We start from the raw sequence: 24747 nt of genomic DNA, 5'->3' as shown, positions 1-24747 counted from the left end.
GAACTATATTCATGAAAGTATCCCACTGATCATCTACTTCTAATGTCTCGATAACAGATACCCAGTCAACATTACTCAACATAAGTTTAAAATAATCTTTATTCTCATTGTTAAATATTCGTTTTTTTGTTATATTTGAGTCAATATTATGAGGGTTTTGTATATGGTTATTTTTGTTTTTTGGCTTAAGTTTCTGCTTCTCATATGTCTACTCAGTCCAAAATAGCATTTGTTCGCTAGGATTATCCTTCGCTTGATTTCTTCCGTCATGACATTCTCCTTCGTGATCAGGGAGCCTAAGCATGTGAATTTGTCCACCACTTCAAAGGTTGAGTTATCAACAGTGAATTGGTGACCCATGTTTCTAGCTCTGTTGTTGGGTGTTGATGCCATCATCTTAGTTTTCTCCTCGTTTACTTTCAGGCCCATATTTTTTGAGGCATTTGAGAAGGTGGTATACATTTCTTCTAGTTTGCGTGGTGTGCGGGCAACTATTTCCACGTCATCGGCATATGCCAAAATTTGGGATGATTTATTAAAAATATTTCCTCTGTTGTCTACTCGGGCATCTCTGACCACCTTTTCCAGAGCTATGTTGAAGAGGAGACACGCCAGCGCATTTCCCTGCTGCAGCCCAACATTCGTTTCAAACGCCTGTGATTGTTCGCCCTGTATTTCGACTTTGCAAACGACTTTACGCATTGTAGCCTTAACCAATCTTATCAGTTGATCAGGGATGTGGAATTCATCCATGGCTTAAATTTAGGCCGATTTAAAATCTACGAAAAGATGGTATGTGTCGATATTGAATTAATTGATTTTTTCCAGTATTTGCCTTAGCACAAAGATCTGGTCTGTTGTTGATCGACCAGGCCTAAAACCACTTTGATATTCTCCAAGAAGCTCCTCTAAATGTGCACTTAGGCGACCATATAAACTCGAAAATATTTTGTAAGCTGTATTAAGGAGGGTTATTCCCCTATTACATTCCAATTGATCACCATTTTTGTGTAGCGAGCAAACGATTCCAATACACAGATTTCGATTATCCACCTAATCCATCGGATTTAACACCACCTTATACCTACATTTGGGGTATGATGAAGAATTCCATATTTCTCGGAAAATCCGCCAGAAACTGTTGGAGAACTACAACAAAGAATAATAACTTATTTTCAACATTTGCAGTAACCACGTTTCTTAAATATGTTTAATGATCTATTCTTCGGGTGCTCCTCAATTTAACCACTTATGTATTACACAATCAATGTCCATTGCACCTGAAAAGAAAATGAAATATTTAGGGATTATTATAGACCCCCACATGAAATGAGATCTACATATAAAGTATTTAATAAATAAATTAAGAGTAATACTGTACAAATTTAGAAAACTAAAACAACTGTTACCTACCAATCACTTGAAAACTTTATATTTTGCATTGGTTGAAACTCATCTGCGATATGGAATTTTAGTATGGGGTTCAACTTATAAAACACATATCACCTCCCTAGAAATTATGCAAAGAAAATTTCTTAAATTAATCTTGTCCAGAAGTACAGTGTATGCATCTGATAGTCTATATACTGAAATGAAAATTTTGGATGTAAGGCAGTTATACTATCTGTGTTCTGGCATCAGGTATTATTCAAATAAAAGTTTAGATGCACTACCAACACACCAATATAATACTCGTCAAAGAGACCATTTTATTGTTCCTCTTATGAATAAAACTAGTACACAAAAATCGTATACCTACATGGCTCCCAAACTATATAATACTATTCCGGACTATATTAGGTACATTGTTAATTTATATAGTTTTAAACACCAATTGAAAATATTTCTTTTGAATACAGACAGATCAATTATACACAACTACTTTGATATATTATAATGATCCATTGGTAGATTGAATTGTTAGATTTAAATGTTTTTGTTACCTTTTATTATATTATTAGACATTAATATTTTTAACTTAAATTGATTTTTATAAATTTTATATTGTACATATTGTTGAATTTATATTTCCCTCGAATTAAATTATCTATATTATTTTAATTTCAAATTTTTATACATAGTTTTATAGATTATAAATTATACCTATTTATATTATTATGTAACCGAAACAAGTGTGTAGACACTTATCGGTATATGTACTACTTTATTCAAATATTTTATTTATATATGTATACAAAGCTGTAATTTTTTTTTGAATAAAGTTCATTCATTCATTCATTCATTCTTCAGAAACATTATAAAGCTTGTTTGCAACGCTATGATGCACATTTTGAACATATGTGTTATAAAAATTAATTCATAAATGTTTTTTATATTAGGTACTGTTTATTTTGGCGGATACTATTCGCGGTGTGCAAGTACTTGGAAGGGGAAACGAGAAACGACCCTGCGCGAGTCGCGGAGAAATATTGCAACTATCTTAAATAATTCATATTGTCAATTGAAATTGTCAAATTGACGTATATTTCATACCTTCTGTCAATGAAGCAGAAAAATTATATATTGCTCCACAATATTGATATGATATGCAATTATTATATAAAGGTAAATTTAATTAATTTTATTTTGCTTGCAGTACTGCATTTTAATAACTAATTTTATTTACTACATATAATTGTTGACGTTTTCATAACATAACCTGAATCTTATTTTTTCTTCTTATTATTTTTTTGGACTATGGCCTTGACAATTATCCAGTAACCAGGACTAATATAATTGGCCAATATAATTAAAAGTGCGAATTTTAGTATAGAGCGTAGAAATAGGGGTCGCTTTGCCGAACTTGCACGGTCCCAATACTCTGAGACATCCTTTACTTACGGTTCTGTATTAGATCTGTAGTGATTTAGTTTATAGTTGTAGTAGTTATGTTTCTTAATATGTACTAGTATTTATTACTTAATTTTTTTAAGTAATGAACGAATATTAATGTCAAAACATTTTTAGTTTATTGTATAAGTTTGGACTTAGCAGTACATATTTAAAACGGCTCTGGGCATATTTGAACAAAAATAACACAGGACAATTTGAAACCAAGATATCATCGTTTATAGCTTGGAGAGAATACCATACAACTTTATCAGTTTTCTGTGATATGTTTACTTTCTATACTGAAACTCTAACAGATAGTGGTAAGTTACGCATTTTTTTATAAATAACTATATAAACACTACACTTTTTTGTACAATAAAACAAATAAAAGCTGGCGTTTGTTGTGTGCGGAAATATAAGAAGTAAAGGGTGTTATGTGTAACAATAAAGCAACCACCTAAATAATTTGGTGTCAATTGGCACACAATGATCAGTAATATAATACGACGATGCCTCATCCACTCTGTTGGTATTTCTCCAGGGTTGTATATGTTGTTGAGTATCTTTGTGATTATTGATATTGATTGTCCATTAGTTTGAATTGTTCTGCTTCTATCGGGGCCTGCTGCTTTGCCATCCATTAGCTGTGTTATTGCAGAATAAATTTCCTGCTGTAATATTCTTGTTTCATCATTTGCCTCTTCTTCTAACTCTGAAAGGTGTCATCTCTTTTGGTCTTGGATTCTAGATATCCTTTCCTGGTTCTCATTTTAGTCTTTTTGTTCTGCACATGTGAGTTTTTTAACTTTCCTGTGTACATAGTGACTATCGTACTTTGACTGTAGTCTCAATTTCTTCGCATGTTCGCATCATAATGTTGATAGACTTCTTAATCTCTTTTATAGACTTATACCATCGACAGCATTAGCCTTTGAATTAAAACTTGTCTATAGTATGTTTTAAAACATTTCATAATCTCGGGATCCAGACTGGCAGTCAGATGTACATAGTGTTTGGCGGAAGAAATATTAACGTTGGCGCCCAAATAGGTAATATATTGTGGACTCTTTCTAACTTTATTCCATACGCTCTGATGTTCATTGGTTGTAACTCCGTTTTGCTGGCAACCATAAGTTTTGTCTTAAAAGTATTAAGTTTTAGCCCATATTCATCACATGTTTCGGTCACCATGTTTACAAGTCACTGCAACTCTTTTTCATTGAATGCAATCAGTACCGTGTCGTTGCATATTGTATCTTCATTTTAGACTTCATTGAAAATCAATTCGGAGTTGAAATTAAAAAGTACAGAAGTCTCACTCCACGTCGTATTTCCACTGATACCGCGGTGTTCTGACCAATTCATATGTTTGTACATTGATGCTAATACAAATGATTGATTAAACGGAAGTCTTGGTAATTCATTCCCGTCTGTTGCAAGACACCGATCAGTTTGTCATGGATGACTCGAACCAAGGCCTTTTCGAAGTCGATAAAACACATATACCGGTTGTTCTATATCCCTACATCTTTGAACCAGTCTCTGTAAATGTGTTTAAATCAACATAGATTAAAACAACAATAAATTTTGTGTTTTTTCTAGATATTTAAACTAAATTTTCTCATTTAATTGCATGCTAGCACTGAGCAACATTTCCTTTAAGCACATAGTGTACTACTGCTCAAGTAATTTAGTTCACTATGTAGGGAGCATCCATAAACTACGTCGTTGAAAAGGGGGAGGGGGGACTTAGCTTATTACGACGGTATACGACAGGGGGGAGGGGGCCATAAGTGCACGTCCGACGTGGTTTGAAGTTCACGAATATAAAAAATATACCATATTTTAGAATCAAAAAGAATTAGTATATTACTTTTATCGCATACTTTTTATTTCGTTTTTATCACTCACAGCTTTAATAATATTGCTAGCAGTTTTATACAGAATAACAATAAAACATTGTCCTATGTCTTTAAACAAACGCTTCTTTTCAGAACAACGTCTGGAAGCAATAAATATTAAACTGTTCACTTACTTACTGAATACTCTTTGTGAAGCAATTATTCTACAAGAATGAATAGAAATAAAATATTCTATTTTATTTAGTTAGTACATTGTATTTATACTTAATAAAAGAAATGGTATTGAAATCAAAACAAAATAAGTATCAAGCTCTATAAGATGCAGTTAAGAAAGCATAGGAACTCCGATAAAAGTGTTGTCTTTTTGTCCCTATAAAGCTAATTATTAGTTATTAGATTATTAGATTCATACAGTGAATTGAGAGAGTACGCGAATATTAATGAGCTACATAGTAATACTGATTTGGATACATTCGTAAATAAACTTTGAGAGCTAACTTTTAAAAATCTAGGAATAACAAGAAATTTAAAAAAATCACTAAAAAGGGGGTCATGAGTTGCAATTGCGACGTCGGTATGAGGGGGGCGTGTCAACTGCAAACGACGCTTTAAGACGGAAGGGGGGAGGGTATTAAAACTCCAAAATTTTCACGATGTAGTTTATGGTTGTTCCCTGTATGGTGCAGTGTGCAGTACATAGAATATGATCAAGATTATTCTAGTCTTATTAAAAAAAAAACTTTAGTTAAACTAGTAGTTAAAAAAGTAGTAGTTTTTTTCAAATGTACCAACAATTTTAAATCGTATAACATGACGTTAACGTATTGCTCATTTAACTTACACTTAGGTCCGGTTTCACCAACAACAAATAAATCAATGAATAGTTATTCGTCGATTAAAATTTATTAGACGTTTATATTTATCTAACAATAAAACACTGAAAACGTTTGTTTTCTATACTTCCACAAAATTTATTACAACTAAGTGACTACAGCTGTTTCGGCAGAGTGCCTTTCTCAAGTGATATAGTTTACAATGTGTTTGTCTTGAGTTGGTGACTCAGAATTATATCTGTATTTTTCAATTTATTAATTTCCATAGATTCTAAAAAAGATAGCTTAAGGCCTTTATTTTGGATATGCAGAATTTGAAACTCTTCATTGAAAGAATGATTATGATCTAGAAGGTGAAGTGCGTATGTAGAAGTGTCTGTTTTTCTATTGTTGAAAGCCCTTTTGTGTTCTGCTATCCGTTTGTCAAAAGTTCTGCCAGTTTGACCGATGTAAGTTTTCGGACAGTCACCATAAGTTAGTTTGTACACACCACTCTGTAGTTGATTTCTCTTTCGGCTTTTATTGTTCTTAATATATTTACTTAAGTTGTTGTTAGTTCTGAAGGCTGGTGTTATTCCTTTCTTTTTTATGTATCTGGCTATTTTTGTTGTTATCTTGCCAGTATATGTGAGAGAGCAGAAGGTACTGGGTTCTTTTTGTGGTGGTGGATACACTAATTTCAGGGCTTTCTTATGGAGTTTTTGGTTTAAAATTTTGTTAACTGTTTGTTCGTTATAGCCATTGTTTACTGCTATTTGTTTAATGATGTTTAGTTCTATCTCGAAGTTATTTTTTGTCATGGAAATTTCTGTCAGTCTATGTATCATGCTATGGTAGGCTGCTAATTTGTGTTGTGTAGGATGGGATGATGAATTGTGTATGGTTGGGTCAGTATGGGTAGGTTTATGATATACGGTGAACTCATGTTTGTTGTGTAGTCTGGTAATCGTTACATCTAGAAAGTTCATGGAATTATTCTGTTCTGTTTCTATTGTAAACTCAATAATACTATAAAGTGAATTAATGTATGATAGAAATTGTAGAAACGTATCCATACTGACACAACTATACACAATTCATCATCCCATCCTACACAACACAAATTAGCAGCCTACCATGGCATGATACATAGACTGACCGAAATTCCCATGACAAAAAATAACTTCGAGATAGAACTAAACATCATTAAACAAATAGCAGTAAACAATGGCTATAACGAACAAACAGTTAACAAAATTTTAAACCAACAACTCCATAAGAAAGCCCTGAAATTAGTGTATCCACCACCACAGAAAGAACCCAGTACCTCTGCTCTCTCACAGATACTGGCAAGATAACAACAAAAATAGCCAGATACATAAAAAAGAAAGGAATAACACCAGCCTTCAGAACTACCAACAACTTAAGTAAATATATTAAGAACAATAAAAGCCGAAAGAGAAAGCAACTACAGAGTGGTGTGTACAAACTAACTTGTGGTGACTGTCCGAAAACTTACATCGGTCAAACTGGCAGAACCTTTGACAAACGGATAGCAGAACACGAAAGGGCTTTCAACAATAGAAAAACAGACACTTCTACATACGCACTTCACCTTCTAGATCATAATCATTCTTTCAATGAAGAGTTTCAAATTCTGCATATCCAAAATAAAGGCCTTAAGCTATCTTTTTTAGAATCTATGGAAATTAATAAATTGAAATATACAGATATAATTCTGAATCACCAACTCGAGACAAACAGTTCCCCACTCCTCAACCTCTTCAATTAAAGACTTAAAAAGGCAAACACATTGTAAACTATATCACTTGAGAAAGGCACTCTGCCGAAACAGCTGTAGTCACTTAGTTGTAATAAATTTTGTGGAAGTATAGAAAACAAACGTTTTCAGTGTTTTATTGTTAGATATGAAAATGAACTTCCATCAAGTAACGGTCGAATCCATCAATTGTTTATATTTATATTTTGTTTCAAAATAATTTTGATAATTTAAAGTTAAACTGGCGAATTTACTTTCTTCTTAATATTTACAGCGAGATTAACTTACCAATTTATTCGAAGAGTAAGTATTTATTTGATAAATACATAAAATAAGTCTCATTTGACGTTAGTAAAATGGAGAAATGTCAGTTTATTGGTCGATTAACTTTATTCATAGAATAAACTTCTATTGGTCGTTGGTGATACTGGCCTATAGATATATGTTTTGTCTGCAGAAACCTCAGATACGAGTCATACATTCACCCAAAGCGACCTATTGTCAATGTCAAAATTGCTGAAGAATGTAGCGAGAGGATTAATCGAAGTAGCATTTCCGATGTGTCGATCCAGCTCGATTCCATCAACGCCGGAAGTCCAGCATTTGTACAGGGCCTGCCTGAACTGCGTTCGTATGCTATACACATTGGACTTGCGGAAAAAGTTTTGTCCAATTGGTTTTTGGACAAGCGATAAGATGCATATACCGCCCGATCTGGCTCGGAAGGACTATTTGTCGAAGAAAATATCGTCGTTTTATGGAGCCCGCAATGAAGGTACGTTTTTAATATAATTAAAAAAAATATCGTTTACAATCAAATTACAGAAAAAGTATGTAGGAGCACACTCCAACCGGTAAAGGAATAGACGTGAGCTGCGCTCAAACCGGAGAAGGGATGCAGAATTTATTTGGGGCTTAAATTACAGTGTTGCCACGGTTCTTACAAATATGGACTGATATCTTTTGAAATTTTGTTTATATGAATCATTGTTCATAACGAGTTGTTATTATTAAAAGGTTGTTATTGTATTATTTAAAATTTGTAAATTTTAATTGGTTATTTAACAATGTTCAGTTATGTACTATAAATTCTATATTGTGTAGAAATAATCTAAACAAGCCGTTAAAGACAAAAATAGTTAGGCGATAAAATAACCGTTGACATACCCAAAACGGACGCATATGACCGGAACTAGAGTTTTGCAACTAAACTTTTGAACAGTCTCTGGAAGATAAATAAACGTAGCAGTTTTCATTTTTCTAAATAGTTTTTTTTTGAAAATTTTTTTTGAAAAATGTTCAAATAGATTTTTCTAGAAAACGGTACATCCTACCGACTTAAAGCAAGAGTACCTTTTAGTAGTAGAATATCTTACAATTTAATAATCCAGTGTCAAAAATGCTTAGAAGTTAAAGACAAAAAAGTTATGCGATCAAATACCAGTTGCCCTACCCAAAACGGGCGCCTATGACCGGCACTAGAAATTCGTAATTGATGTAGTTGATTTATCTTTGGAAGATAAATAAGTGTACCAGTTTTCGTTTTTCTAAATAGAAGCGTTCTGGAGATATTTAAGAAAAACTAATTCTAAGACGCCATCTTCAAAGAGCTCTATCTCCCTTAGGAAGCATTTTCGGACTAAGTGAATTGGGTTGAATTGTCTTAAAATTATCTGAAGAATCTCCACTCTTCGTTTGTCGGGAGAGTTTCTGGACACCCTGTATAATTCTTATAACAATATTGGGGTAAGCCAATTCTTATAACAATAGTAGGGTAAGCCGTCTCGACCCGTCTTTACTATTTAATTAATGCAATAGACAATAAAATTATTTCAATTTGAATATTTCTTACCTGATACCCATTCTGTGAAATTTTATAATAATTCTACTGTAATTACTCAAACTCCCGATTCGACTTATCGTTTATTCACGATTCTGCTTATTTTTTCCAATTTTTTAAAACTGTTACAAATATTAAAACTAAAAATTAAAACAATTAGAAAATTAAAAATCACTATAATTCAAAATTATTAAAAATTGAAATTTTATAAAAAACTTGTCACTGAGCGATCTCTGCGGTAATCTGAAATTTGCCAGCGCTCACAGTATATTCACGTCTATTCCTATTCCGGTTCACCTGTAAAAATTTAAGAGTTTTTTAGCATTGCAGTTGATTTATTCTTAAGTTAATAGAAACTAAAATCTTTTTAGAAGATGATCATTTGCCACCTCTGTCTACGATCGAACAACGTTCCTTAGCGGTACTAGAGGAGCTTCCGTTTTTAGTTAATTTCAACACAAGATTTTTATTGCTCAGAGACTTATGTAGGAACAGTTTGGGAGAGGACGATTATCAAAGACTACACCACGAACTGATGCATGAAAATGTAGTAGCCATAAGAAGGACTCACATATACGAAGACGCCTTTGACAAAATTTCACAAAAAAGTGGTAAGCATTGAAGGGTTTGTTTCAAAAACAACCAATGTCAGTTTTATGACATTTTTAATGATTGGCACTACCTGATAACAAACTAATATTTACATTTGTCAGAAACTTATCGTGATAAAAACCGCCATAGTCCTAAAATTATAAATGAGATTATTGGTCAAAAACTGGTATTGGTATACGTTATTGGTTTACCTTGTGTGTTACTAAATGTGTGTTGATCAGATGAATTCATAGTCAGATGTTTTGGTCATGACAAAAATACATTGTTTATTTCCAATATATGCTGGTGCATTCTATACAAGTTTTTAAAAAATATATTCCACATATTTCCCATCAGGGGCTATTCCTTCCTTCCAAATGACCAGGACTTTGCCCCGATTGAGAGAAAAAGGGAATACGTAGTCCAGAAGTCCCAGAAGATTGGGATGAACTCATACGTCAATCAAGAGAAAAGTCATCTCCGTCCAGGTAGCAACAATGGCGGTACAGAGCCCAATTTGAGAAATATGTTAGTATGTAGAAATTGCTCTATAACTAAATAAAATATTGCAAAAAGGAGCCTTTACCACAATTAAGAAGAACAAAAAAAATAAACTTTCTTCAAATAAACTTTTTTATCCCATGCCTAGATTTTGTGTCATATTGGACCTAGTAAAATTTTTTATCTCTAACAAGAAATCTAATGTATTATAACTAAATAACTGATTAGTCAACATAGAGAAAGTGTCACTGTCATTTTGACAAACCTGCGTCAGATTTCTGTTCTGTTATCTGCATAGGGATTACGAACACCCGATACGAATCGTATCCGCCTTGTTTTACCGTAACGCCGTAGAGTGTTCGTAATTCCTATGCAGATAACAGAACAGAAATCGGACGCAGGTTTGTCAAAATGACAGTGACACTTTCTCTATGTTGACTAATCAGTTATTTAGTTATAATATATTCGATTTCTTGTTAGAGATCAAAAATTTTACTAGGTCCAATATGACACAAAATCTAGGCATGGAATAAAAAAGTTTATTTGAAGAAAGTTTATTTTTTTTGTTCTTCTTAATGGCGGTACAGGCTCCTTTTTGGAATATTTTATTTATTTATAGAGTAATTTCCACATACACTCAACTCCCAATTAACCGTAATCGGAATAACCGTGATGCGGCTTAACCGGGACGCGTTTCAGAAAAAATACGTAAAATTAAATGCAGCTGGAGACGGTTCTGTGAAGCTCAGTAGGCGAGTCACTCATCTCCAGCCGGCATCCGGGCCCTCTCAAGGTCATAGATCCCTCCCCTCATATCCCTCCCGATACGTCGACACACTCTCACCCGCGCGCCCCGCCCTACCCACAATCAGTACAGCAGTGGAGTGTGACACAGAGTGTGCGTACGATGGCTACCGCTACTAAGCGTAAACGTGTTGTTTTGACGATCCAACAAAAGTTGGACATTGTTCAAAATATTGAACGTGGATCCACGGTTAAACAGATGTGTAACCAGTACAATGTTGGCGATAGCACAGTGCGTGATATTTTAAAAAATAAAGATAAACTCGTAACTTTTGCATGATCCTCGGACACGAATTTTGGAATGGCCAATCGGAAAACCATGAAAAAATCAAAGTTTGACGAACTTGATCAGTGCATGTTGGAGTTGTTTTCGCAGCAACGCGCACAGGGAACTCCGGTGTCAGGACCGATTTGCATGACGAAAGCAAAGTTTTTTTTTAAGCTCTCGGCATGGAAGGGGACTTCGACGCATCATCTGGTTGGTTCACGCCATTCAAACAGAGACACGGAATCCGGGATGTTTCTACAAAAGGAGAAATTTTAAGTGGTGACATTGACGCTGTTAATCAGTTTAAAGCGGAATTTCAAAAATTTGTGGAGGACGAGGCATGAACGATTGCATGAACAAATTTACAACGCAGATGAATCGGGGTTGTACTGGAAATGTCTACCCACCCGGACTCTAGCATTTAAAAAGGAGCGTAATACACCGGGATACAAAGCTTCGAAAGAGCGCATAACAATTATGACCTGCGCTAACGCAACTGGGAAACATAAATTGCCCTTACTTGTGATCGGAAAAGCAAAGAAACCTAGATCTTTTAAGGGCACTGAGGCCAAAAATTTATCGGTAGACTATTTTCATCAGAAGGCTGCTTGGATGAATTGCGAAATATTTAAATTTTGGTTTGACTCCAAATTTGTATCGGAGGTAAAAAAACACTTGAAAGCTAATGGTATTTCTCAGAAAGCTGTACTTCTCTTGGACAACGCATCTTCCCATCCTAGTGCAACAACTTTAAGTTCACCTGATGGAAAAATCTTCGTGAAATATATGCCTCCCAATGTTACGGCAATGATACAACCAATGGACCAAGGCGTTATTTCTTCTCTGAAACGTAACTATCGCTCAGCTATCCTTCAGAAAAGAATAGAAGAAGGGAACGATCTCAAGAGCTTTTGGAAGGACTTCACAATCTTAGATGCCATCTACGAAGTACGATCTGTTTGGGAAAAAACCAAACCGCTTACTATCGTACGATCTTGGAAAAAAATTATGCCCGACATTTGTGAAGACGATGACTTTCTAGGATTTGATGAGACTGATTTTGTTGTTAAAAATATCACTGAAGCTATAAAAAATGTGCCAGGAGGAGAGGAAGTGGACGGAGAAAATATACTGCAGTGGTTGGATTGTGATGCGGAAGATCAAGGGTATGAGCAGATTGTAAACAAGATAACAGGTGGAGTTGGGGAGGACGAGAGAGAAAGTGATGAGGAGGGGGGTCACGCGATCAACAACAAACAACTGTGTCGCACAGTGCTGCATTGGCGAGTGTGGAACAGCTGCTTGAGTACGTTGAGAGTCAAGAAGATGCTCCAATCGCAGACAAAATTGTGTTACGAAACATGAGAAGCAGAATCAAAAAGAGATGTTTCTCTGTTCAAAAACAGAAAACTGTTACGGATTATTTTCAAAGAAAGTAATTCACGCTAGTTTGTACCTTGTAAATATTCTTTTTACATATTTGAAAGTATGTACTGTTATTGTTCATATTCTTGGTATTTACAGTAACGTGTTTTATTGTGTTACAATATGTATGTGTGTTATTTATGTGATTCTTGTCAAATACAACATTCAGGTATGTTTTAATGCAATATAAATACGTTAATTACACCATTTAATAGTGTTTTGCATTTTAATACCCTTTCCTGTTAAATTTGTAGTATTTTGCGGATTAACCGCGATTTTACGTATCCGGGAAGCCTTAACCCTACTTTATCCCGGTTAATCGGGAGGTGAGTGTACTAACATATTTCTCAAATTAAGCTCTGTACCGCCATTCCTTATTATATTACGAATACGTGTGCCAAATATCTCGACAAAATATTCAAAATTACAGCCGCAATCTTGGACCGCGTTTGTTGCTACCTGTTGATCGCTACTGTTGCCTCTTAAGGTGGTTAATATGACTCAGGCACATTTTCTTGATATAAATAAAGCATGTTCCCAATATTTTCTAAGGAGCCAAAGGCCAAGTTTGGGTATTTGAACTCTTATTGTTGATATATTGACTTATTGTGCTGTTCAAAATAAGAGAGTATTGGTCAATAATATCGACTGATATAACTGTATGTCTATTAATTCTGTTAAAATTCTCTTCTTTCACTTCTTTCAAAAATTTCGAGTCACTGAAACGGCACCTACTGTTGACGTTGATGAAGATGACATTAGCAGTGGATGCGCGTAATTTGAATTTTTAAAAATATTTGCACCAAAATGTGTTTTTTTTTTATTTCAGTCAAAAGAGCCAGTGTTTTTCATTATTTTTTAAAAAACTTTTGGCACCTAGTACATTAAATAATATTTGTCTGTACATATTCTAATTCATAAAAATCAGAAAAAAACATTGGCTTAACTACCATCAGTTTATTCAGTTTTTATTCATTATTCAAAATTTTTTGTTTTGACGTTGGTTTTTTTTAAATAAATCATTCAATTATTGTATCTTATTTTATCTTACTTTATCTTATCTTATATGTACCTTATTCATCGAATTCACTATACATGATACACCAAATACTAACGATCTCATAGTGTAATTGATGTATAGATATTCTCAGATACAAATAAGTAAAGTTTTCTTCTTTTTCTTTAGCACCCTCTTCTGGTCCAGTCCTGAACATAGGACATGGTCCACTTCCCTTGTGTTTTTCATGTTAGCCTTTTTTGAGTTATCTGGTGCCAATTTCTCCCTGCTTTTTCTTTCATATACAGATCATCCCAAACCCTTTTTTCAGTGCGTCATCGATTATCGAATTCTTCTCAAATTATGTATTCCTTGAAGGGTATTTGCATATTAAAAACGACTTATACTTAAAGATATATAATTGGTTGGCCATTACAATACACCCACAACTCCCTATACGGCCGCTTTGTATACGGCATTTCGCTATAACGGCCCTGTTCAATTACGAAACCGTTTTGATTTACGGCCTAAAATGTTTCGCTATAACGGCCCTATGTTGTCATTCTCGCGCAAACGCAATCTCGAACACTCTTTTCTATTTCAACAAGAAAGCTTAAAGTTTGTAGATTATATTTGGTTTTTGGAATCTATTATTATTATTTTATATACCAGTGTATATGCATTTTTGTATATATTTTTGATTTAAATAAAATAAATAGATAAAATGCATTTTTAACGATAAACCATGTCACATATTTAACAAATTTGGAACCGATCCCATCAAATTTTTATGAAGTTGTATTACAATAATTGATTCGTTATACGGCATTTCGCTTTGCGGCCATGTTTCGTGGAACGTATCTAGGCCATAAAGCGAGGTGTGGGTGTACTCTAAATAGATAACCAATCAATGATGTAAATAAAGATAATTTGAAAAAGTAATCGATCGTGACACTATTTTCACAATATCATATTATGGTAAAATGACAATTATAATTTCTAGGTTAGTCTTTTTCAGCTACATAAATATTTTATGTCATTCGTATATTCGGACATTGTATAGTGAAATTTGATTTTATATTTATTTATTTTTACATTAAAATATTTTAAATATTAATATTCTGGCCAATATATGTATAACTATTGATGTTTATATAAATATAAATATTGTGACAACTGTCAGATTTACTTAAAATGTCATGCGGCATTCTTAAAATCCTATATGACGTCAAAATTAATGGCGCACTGAAAAAAGGGTGGGATCAACTGTATGCCAAACTGGCAACAGGTGTATGTTCTCAAAAGAACATTGATATTGTGTAATATTATTTCAGCATGTCACATGCCATCTTCAGAGCTTTCTATAAAGAACATTTTTATACAGTGCGCTGGAATAAGTGTTACGTCCCCTTATTAACTTATTTATTTTTAGCACATAAACAAAACACTCGGACAGGTCGATTTTTAAAATAATCATAGTATATTGTAGCATCAATGTTTCGAACTTTACGCGATCTGTCTTCAGGTGACAGACATAACTTTGATTTTCTTAAATGGGAAAGTACATCACTTAACACCTCACTTAAAAGCTTTCAAAATACAGATTACAAAAATGTATAATACTTTAATCTTTTTGATAGCGTAGGCGCAAATTTTCGGTCCAATTCTTTTTAAACGCATTTATTTTTTTCGAATCACGAGAAAACTAATAAGTATTTTAGAAAAATTTAAACGCAGAATGAAAGATTACATTATTACCGAGGGTAGAAAGTCCCTTAAAATAAACAAAAAGTTTCCTTTGAATGATATATTTGAAAGTAAAAATCATACTAAATTTTCTCTTTTTTTCACCCCTGTGACTTCTAAAATAGAAGTTCTCAGGGACATTCGACCATCGATAATACTGTAATATTTCATTCTGCATTTAAATTTTTCAAAAATACTTAGGGAGCGTTCAAGTATTACGTAACGCGATTTTTCAAGATTTTTTTAACTATTGCGTTGACCCCCCCCCCCCCAACCTGCGTTACGTAATACTTGAACGGTCCCTTATTAGTTTTCTCAGGATTTGAAAAAAATGAATGCATTTAAAAATAATTCGACCGAAATTTTGCGCCTACGCTCTCAAAAAGGATTAAAGTAATATACATTTTTGTAATCAGTACTTCAAAAGTTTTTAAATGAGGTGTCACATGATGTACTTTCCTATTTAAAAAAAATCAAAGTTATGCCTGTCACCTGAAGACGGATCGCGTAAAGTTCGAAACATTGATGTTATAATATACTATGATTATTTTAAAAATCGACCTCTCCGAGCGTTTTGCTTACGTGCTAAAAATAAATAAGTCAATAAGGGGGGTAACACTTATTCCAGTGCACTGTATAATTACAGTGATTAAATTAAATGTGAATTTTATTACTTTAAAAGGGTTTTCTCTCTTATACCAGAGGCTTTGGCCCTCTAATATTTTTAAATATATTTTCTGTCGACACTTACTCTTCCATGAGGTATTTATAACCTCCTATAAGACGTAAGTTTTTTAATCATTGTAATTATATAGAAAATATCGCTCTCTCTCTTTCTCTCTCCTCCAGTTATCCACCATCAATATCTCTTTAGCATCGGTTCTCACTTCGTCTATCCACCTTTTTCTTGGTCCTGCTGGCCGACGCGCGACGTCCCACCATAGTTCCACCAAGCGTTCTAGTAGGTGTTCTTTCATTATCCATTCTAATTTCCTATAGAGGATTCTTTGTAATATTGGTACAACTCTTAGTTTAACCTTACTCTCCACATACCATTGTCGCAGATGGGTCACAATATCCGTCTCAATATCTTTCTTTCAAGAGTATTGATAAGGTTTATTGTCTTTTCTGTCATGAGCCACATTTTTGCGCCATATGTCATATGTTGCTATTGCTCGTATGATAGTTCATGGAATTGGTCCTCCAATTCAGTTTACCAATAACTTTTGTCATACACACTCATAATTTGAATTTTTATATCGTTTAAAATGGAATTCAAAAGTTTTTATGCCGTTTTGAAATTTTACTTCATTTTGTAAGTGATCTTGTATTTCATTTATGAAATATTTATTCTTCATACCTCCTCAATGGATTTTTTTGGTATCCTAAGATGATGGTTTTAAATACAGGGTGTTTCATTGGGAAAGTAACATACGTTAACTGTAGAAAGAGGACACTTAGGCGGTCTCAAAAATACCATACTTAAGGCCGGCCGTTGTATGAAAGAGAGGTCCCCAAGTTTCAGTGCAACAGAGAGAAAAGATTCTTTCCCGAGAGATGCTGCCTCTATCGGAGAAATAACGCAATAGATATCTAAGCGAAGCCGCGGACTCCAGACTTTATAGTCAGCTGATAGTTTAGTTTCAGTACAGAGAGGTATGCAGGTGCTGTCTCGCTAAGATGACTCGAAATCGTTTTATATGTGAGGTGCGAACTTTTCATTTTCTAGGAGGTTTAAGGACGGGGTCTCGCTGAAAATTTTACTCGGATAAATACTGTGCTCGTATCTCGTGGTAAAATCTAAACCAAAAGTATTGGAAAAATCTATTTCGCATATTGGTTCATCATAGTTTGTTACCTACTTCTCATGTCCCAATATTATAAAATTATACCAGGGAAGAACAATTATATCACTCAAATTTGTCTAATTGTCTAATTTAGAATGAAAATGTAATTAATGTTTAGAACATTTAATGAAAGCTTATAACCAAGGATGGTACTAAAGATGAGCAATTTGGTCCGTCGGTCTGCCTGACCGCGAATATAACTCCTCCGTCACTGTACCAGGTAGAATAGCGAATGATGTGTCGAATGAAAGCCTATAATCCAAGGATGGTACTAAAGCTGATAAATTTGACCAAGGCTGTCTGTACATCTGTCCGTCCGACCGCGAATGTAACTACTCCGTCATTATGCCAGGTAGAATGACAAATGAGGTGTCGAATGAATGGTTATAATCCAACGATGGTACTAAAGATAAGCAATTTGGTCCGTCGGTCTGCCTGACCGCGAATATAACTCCTCCGTCACTGTACCAGGTAGAATGACAAATAAGGTTTCGAATGAAAGCTTATAACCGAGGATGGTACTAAAGATGAAAAATTTGACCAAGGCTGTCGGTCCATTTGTCCGTCCTACCGCGAATGTAACTTCTCCGTCATTATGCCAGGGAAAATGACAAATGAGGTTTTAAATGAACAATTATAATCCAACGATGGTACTAAAGTTGAGCAATTTGGTCCGTCGGTCTGCCTGACCGCGAATATAACTCCTCCGTCACTGTACCAGGTAGAATGACCAATAAGGTGTCGAATGAAAGCTTATAACCAAGGATGGTACTAAAGATGAGAAATTTGACCAAGGCTGTCTGTCCATATGTCCGTCCGACCGCAAATGTAACTTCTCTCCGTCATTATGCCAGGGAAAATGACAAATGAGGTTTCGAATGAACGATTATAATCTAACGATGGTACTAAAGATGAGCAATTTGGTCCGTCGGTCTGATTGATCGCGAATATAACTCCTCCGTTACTGTACCAGGTAGAATGACAAATGAGGTGTCGAATGAAAGCTTATAATCCAAGGATGGTACTAAAGATGAGCAATTTGACCAAGGCTGTCTGTCCGTCGGTCCGTCCGACCGCGAATATAACTCTTCCGTCACTATACCAGGTTGAATGACAAATGAGGTGTCGAATGAAAGCTTATAATCCAAGGATGGTACTAAAGGTGAGAAATTTGACCAAGGACTTCCGGTTTTACAAATGGGACCGGAAATACTGTTTTAAAGTCACCGGAATAGTAAAAGTGATATATTATCCGACGAGCCTTCGCAAGGCGAGAACATATATATATACTTCCGGTTTCATGAGTGTCTTTCCGTCTGTCCTCCTACATACAACTCCTCCGTATTAATACAGATATAATGACAAATAATGAGGTTTCGAATAAAAGATTATAACACAAGGATGGTATTAAAGATGAGTAATTTAACATCGGACTTCAGTTTTAGAGTTGCAACCGCAAGTATCTGTTTTAAAGTGACTCAAAGTATGATATTAATGTAAATGAATATGATCCAAAATTAGTAAAATCGTATATGAATCGACGCAAAGTTACACGAAGAGTTAAAATATCGACTTCCAGTTCTACTTTCGATTACTTTGGATGAAAACCTAGGACTTACGAAGTCCAATTACTTGTTAACACGATGCTCTTGTGAACATGAACGGAAAGAAATAACACGAGTAGCGTTCATCAGCAAATCATCAACGGCTGATAGCAAAACTCTACGAAACTATATATACGTTATAGTCTAAGATCCGAATATAGGTCGACCTGCACCCATCTGCTTTCCGGATGAGACATTTTTTTATTAAATTTCATACATAGACAAAAACGACTTGCATGGCTTGCCTATCAAATTCGTGTCATAGCTATCCTTAAGGTGGGGTGAGCTTAGAGTTTGAAATAAATATTTCAAGCATATTTTTTTGAATTTTTTTTGAACTTATAATAGAATTCTTAAAATCCCATGGACTGATCGGGTCACAAATGAGGAGGTCCTTACAGAAGAATGGGGAAAAACCGAGAAGTATTAACCACCATCAAATCTCAAAAGTTGGAATACTTTGGACACATTATGCGAAATGAATCCAGATATGCCCTCCTACAAGTCATTCTGCAAGGAAAAATATTTGGAAAGCGAGGTCCAGGAAGAAGAAGAACATCCTGGTTAAAGAACCTCAGAACCTGGTTCAACTCAACATATGTGAAGCTTTCCTGCATTGCTGCAGATAAAATAAAGATTGCCATGCCATGGTGATCGCCAACATTCGTCACGGACAGGCACAGCAAGAAGAAGAGGATAGAATTATTTTATTTTTAAATTAAATAAGCATATTCACTATAATCGTTGATTGATATATTGGACGGCCTCTAATATCTCAATCAACGCTATAATTCAATGAATTAAAAAAAAATAAGGAAAAATATTAAAAAATAAGCCAACGCTCAGTGAATCATGTGAAACGAAAAGATCAAAAATATTTTATTAGCTTTATGAGTATTATGAGTTTATCGAGCATAACTCTGTCGAGTTTTTTCAGTTATAACGATTTTTGACTTTTTGGTATTACTCAGAAGTCAAAACAACCAAATTTTTGCTCACGAATGGGTGAAAATCAACATATTTATTATAATAAAAAATAAGCATAAACAAAAAAAAATTGTATGTGCAATTTGTTAGCACGTTAAAAATTCGGTTAAAATTCACATTCTTATTCCAGTCAAAACACAATAATTAACAAGTCGCTGATGTGGCATTTCGATCATCGACCGAGAAACACATTAAATTTTTATTACTGGTGTTGATAACGTGAACGGTATCAAATATCGCATCGTGGGCAGCTGTATTGATTTTAAATAATAAAAAATGTGGCAGAGTCTCGAAGAGTTATGTTATAACGCCATTGATGATGATGAGCAAATACTTGAAATTACAAAAATGAATAGGTTTTTTTGTATTACAATCAAGATTATCGTTTTCAGGACAAGCAATTATCATCACAAATAGGATGTTTTGAACAGGGTTATTCAAAGCAGAGTGCTGCATGCACGATTTTTGAAAGAACTCACAATTGGAATTCGATATTTGGTAATCGAAATTACAATTCATGCTTAAATTTAATTGCTAATCACTATTTTCGTACCAAAAACCGGTTTAATGGCGATTGCTATAATAGCCCTATCTATACCTATAACCCATCTGCACACTAATGGAACGCAGATTCAGATAGAGCGCGTTAAACAGTCTTGCTACCTGGGAACTATTATAAATAATGAGCAGTAGAGCAAAAAAGTTGAAAATGGTGGAGGTATTTAGCATGAACGGTTCTCCTTTAAAATCAATATGACGGCTAACCCTTCAGCGGAATTCAGTCGCAATTTTAAATTTACACCACTATTGACCTCCCCTAAAGGTTAGAATTATAAAATTTGGGGCAGCTCGGAAACAAGATTCAATTCAATAAGTATGCTCCCCCACCCCTTTTTAATATATTCCCGCTAACTCGGAAAATATCAACCGCACGAAAAAAATTGTCAAAAAGAAATAATTGTAGGAAATCATATTTGAAACAATTTTAAATATTCGTAAAAAAAATGAAAGAGATCAAAATTCAAAATTATGTAAAAGTTAATTCTATCTACTAAGTTCTATTTTTGTATTATAGGTACCTACATTTTTGTCGTAAAACTCATAATTAACGAGACAATTCAATAGTTATGCTCTAACTCTAACCTCTAACTGTCACTATTTCCCCCCATAACTTGGAAAATATCGACATCATAAAATAGTTATTTTCCTAACTAGTGCGGAAAGTGATAATTTCACGCATGAGACTGTCGTTGACCCGAACGACGCGATAGCGGAGTTCGGGCAGGCATTCGAGTGCGAGGAACACACTTTCCGCACGAGTTAGGAATAATATTTATTCTAGGGCCGTACGTTTGGAAAAAGCCACAAAAAAATAGAGTTATATCAATTTTTATTTAGAAGTGAAAATACACAAATCAATAATTTGACAAGGTTGTCAAAAACAAACTTTCAATATTAGTTTATTGCATGTATTATAATATATTATAATGCAATATTACAAGGTATTTTACTTTCCCGCAAGTCGTGCGTGAAAGTGCAACTTTCGGAAACGAAATGCGTGCGTGAATCTTTAGTACCATGGTTGGATTATAACCGTTCACTGTACACTCGTCACCTCATCTGTCATTCTGCCTGGCATAATGACGGAGTAGTTACATTCGCGGTCGGACGGACCGATGGACAGACAGCCTTGGTCTAATTTCTCATCTTTAGTACCATCCTTGGATTATAAGTTTTCATTTGACACCTCATTTGTCATTCTACCTGGTACAGTGACGGAGGAGTTATATTCGCGGTCAGGCACACCGACGGATCAAATTTCTCATCTTTAGTACCATCGTTGGATTATAACCATTCATTCGACACGTCATTAGTCATTCTACCTGGCATATTGACGGAGTAGTTACATTCGCGGTCGGACGGACCGATGGACAGACAGCCTTGGTCAAATTTCTCAACCTTAGTACCATCCTTGGTTATAAGCTTTCATTCGACACCTTATTTGTCATTCGACCTGGTACAGTGACGGAAGACTTATATTCGCGGTCAGGCAGACCAACGGACCAAATTGCTCATCTTTAGTACCATCGTTGGAATATAACCGTTCATTCGACACCCCATTTGTCAATCTACCTGGCATAATGACGGAGTAGTTACATTCGCGGTCGGACGGACCGATGGACAGACAGCCTTGGTCTAATTTATCATCTTTAGTACCATCTTTGGATTATAAGCTTTCATTCGACACCTCATTTGTCATTCTACCTGGTACAGTGACGGGGGAGTTATATCCGCGGTCAAGCAGACCGACGGACCAAATTGCTCATCTTTAGTACCATTGTTGAATTATAATCGTTAATTCGACACCCCATTTGTCACTAATCCTGGCATAATGACGGAGTCGTTACATTCGCGGTCGGACGTACAGATGAACAGATAGCCTTGGTCAAATTTCTCATCTTTAGTACCATCCTTGGTTATAAGCTTTCACTGGAGACCTTATTGGTCATTCTACCTGGTACAGTGACGGAGGAGTTATATTTGCGGTCAGGCAGACAGACGGACCAAATTCGTTGGAATATAACCGTTCATTCAACATCCCTTTTGTCAATCTACCTGGCATAATGACGGAGTAGTTACATTCGCGGTCGGACGGACCGATGGACAGACAGCCTTGGTCTAATTTCTCATCTTTAGTACCATCTTTGGATTATAAGCTTTCATTCGACACCTCATTTGTCATTCTACCTGGTACAGTGACGGGGGAGTTATATTCGCGGTCAAGCAGACAGACGGACCAAATTGCTCATCTTTAGTACCATCGTTGGGTTATAACCGTTCATTCGACACCCCATTTGTCAATCTACCTGGCATATTGACGGAGTAGTTACATTCGCGGTCGGACGGACCGATGGACAGACAGCCTTGGTCAAATTTCTCAACCTTAGTACCATCCTTGGTTATAAGCTTTCATTCGACACCTTATTTGTCATTCTACCTGGTACAGTGACGGAAGACTTATATTCGCGGTCAGGCAGACCGACGGACCAAATTGCTCATCTTTAGTACCATCGTTGGAATATAACCGTTCATTCGACACCCCATTTGTCAATCTACCTGGCATAATGACGGAGTAGTTACATTCGCGGTCGGACGGACCGATGGACAGACAGCCTTGATCTAATTTCTCATCTTTAGTACCATCCTTGGATTATAAGCTTTCATTCGACACCTCATTTGTCATTCTACCTGGTACAGTGATGGAGGAGTTATATTCGTGGTCAAGCAGACCGACGGACCAAATTGCTCATCTGTAGTACCATTGTTGGATTATAACCGTTCATTCGACCCCTCATGTGTCATTCTACCTGGCATAATTACGGAGTAGTTATATGCGCGGTCGGATGTACCGACGGACAGACAGCCTAAATTTCTCATCTTTAGTACCATCCTTGGATTATAAGCATTCATTTGACAACTTTATTGGGCAAAAATATTTCTTGGGGATTTTTTGCGGGGATATTTTGTCAAAAAAAAATTGTGGGTATTATCTGTCCGGGATTTTTTGTGGGGATTATTTGTCCGGGGATTTTTTGTCCTTGGATTTTTGTCCGGGGATAATTTGTGGGGATTTTTTGTCCGGGATTATTTGTCCGGACCCCTAATAAACTCATATTTGTCAAGTACCGAAATTTCCTAAGGAAAGTTTCAAACGGGCCATTACGCTCCTGAATTTTTGATGTTTATTTAATTTTTTTCGTAGCGCCATCTTATACATAATTGCTACATTAACAGAGCTTAGATTCTTACAGATTCCTATACTTTTTGTGTATTATATGTACAAGATTTAAGTTTCACATGCCAATTTCTATTAATTCCAGAAATTTAATTTAAAAGTACACCACGCAAAAAGTAGTTTATTAATTCACATTTTTTTAACGTTACATCCTTCCGTTACATATAGGCTAGTGCTAAACGGACTTTTATCATGAAATTCATTTAAATACTTGAGTAATTTAGATATAAACGCTCTTATATTTATTGAGAAAAAAGCAAAACTTTCACATTTTTTTATAAACAATACACAACAGGTAGGGTAGCAAAAATATGGCTGTAATTAGCGAGATATATTGTTAGTAGGTTAAGCATTTTTCGGTATACATATATGCTCTAGATTATGAGTGGTGTACTTTATAAAGGTGATGGGATCGCCTATACTTGTAACATTACCAATGGCCGGCCTTAATGGGTCTTACTCCATTAATAACAGAGATACTGGGTGTTTTATCTATTTTGCCATTTTCTTATTTGGTTTATAACTTTTTAACCACACCGTATATTTATTTTATATTTGGTACGCAAATATCCTTTAAGGTGTACAATAAATTAATTTATTTACAAATGTAAAAAATCCAGGCCCGGATTAAAAAATATTAGAAAAATTTTCCGACCCAAAAACAACACCCTGTACATTAAATTTATTTAAAATGGATTTTTTAGTTGAAAAGACGATGAAAAACTAAATTTAGTGGTATACTTTGAATTTTCGGCAAAATAATTTTTCTGGTCAAATTTTGAATTTGAATTCTGAAATTATGTGAATTGCGAGAGCTCTAAGTAGAAAAAAAAATGAAATACAACTTACAACTTGTTAACCGCACTGTATATTTATTTTATATTTAACACGCGAATATTCTTTTAGGTGTCCAATCAATTATTTTATTTACAATTATAAAAAATCCAGGTCTGGATTAAAAAATATTGTAAAAATGTTCCGACCCCAAAAAACACCCTGTATATTAAATTTTTTTAAAATGGATTTTGCATTTGAAAAGAGGATGAAAAACTAAA

General features: G+C 34.8%; 1 protein-coding gene across 1 annotated transcript in view; it reads left to right on the top strand.

The window, feature by feature from the left end:
* The window catches only part of LOC114333343 (ubiquitin-protein ligase E3C), a 104066-nt gene that overhangs the window by 53389 nt on the left and 25930 nt on the right, over nucleotides 1-24747 (top strand). The window contains exons 7-9 of the mRNA XM_028283206.2: nucleotides 2968-3152; nucleotides 7744-8061; nucleotides 9498-9737. Coding sequence (XP_028139007.1) covers nucleotides 2968-3152; nucleotides 7744-8061; nucleotides 9498-9737 — 743 coding nt within the window. The remainder of the gene's footprint in view (nucleotides 1-2967; nucleotides 3153-7743; nucleotides 8062-9497; nucleotides 9738-24747) is intronic.

The sequence above is a fragment of the Diabrotica virgifera genome, chromosome 2 (genome assembly GCF_917563875.1).
Source record: "Diabrotica virgifera virgifera chromosome 2, PGI_DIABVI_V3a".
In the NCBI taxonomy this organism is placed as follows: domain Eukaryota; kingdom Metazoa; phylum Arthropoda; class Insecta; order Coleoptera; family Chrysomelidae; genus Diabrotica; species Diabrotica virgifera.
This window is presented reverse-complemented; position numbering and strand designations above follow the sequence as displayed.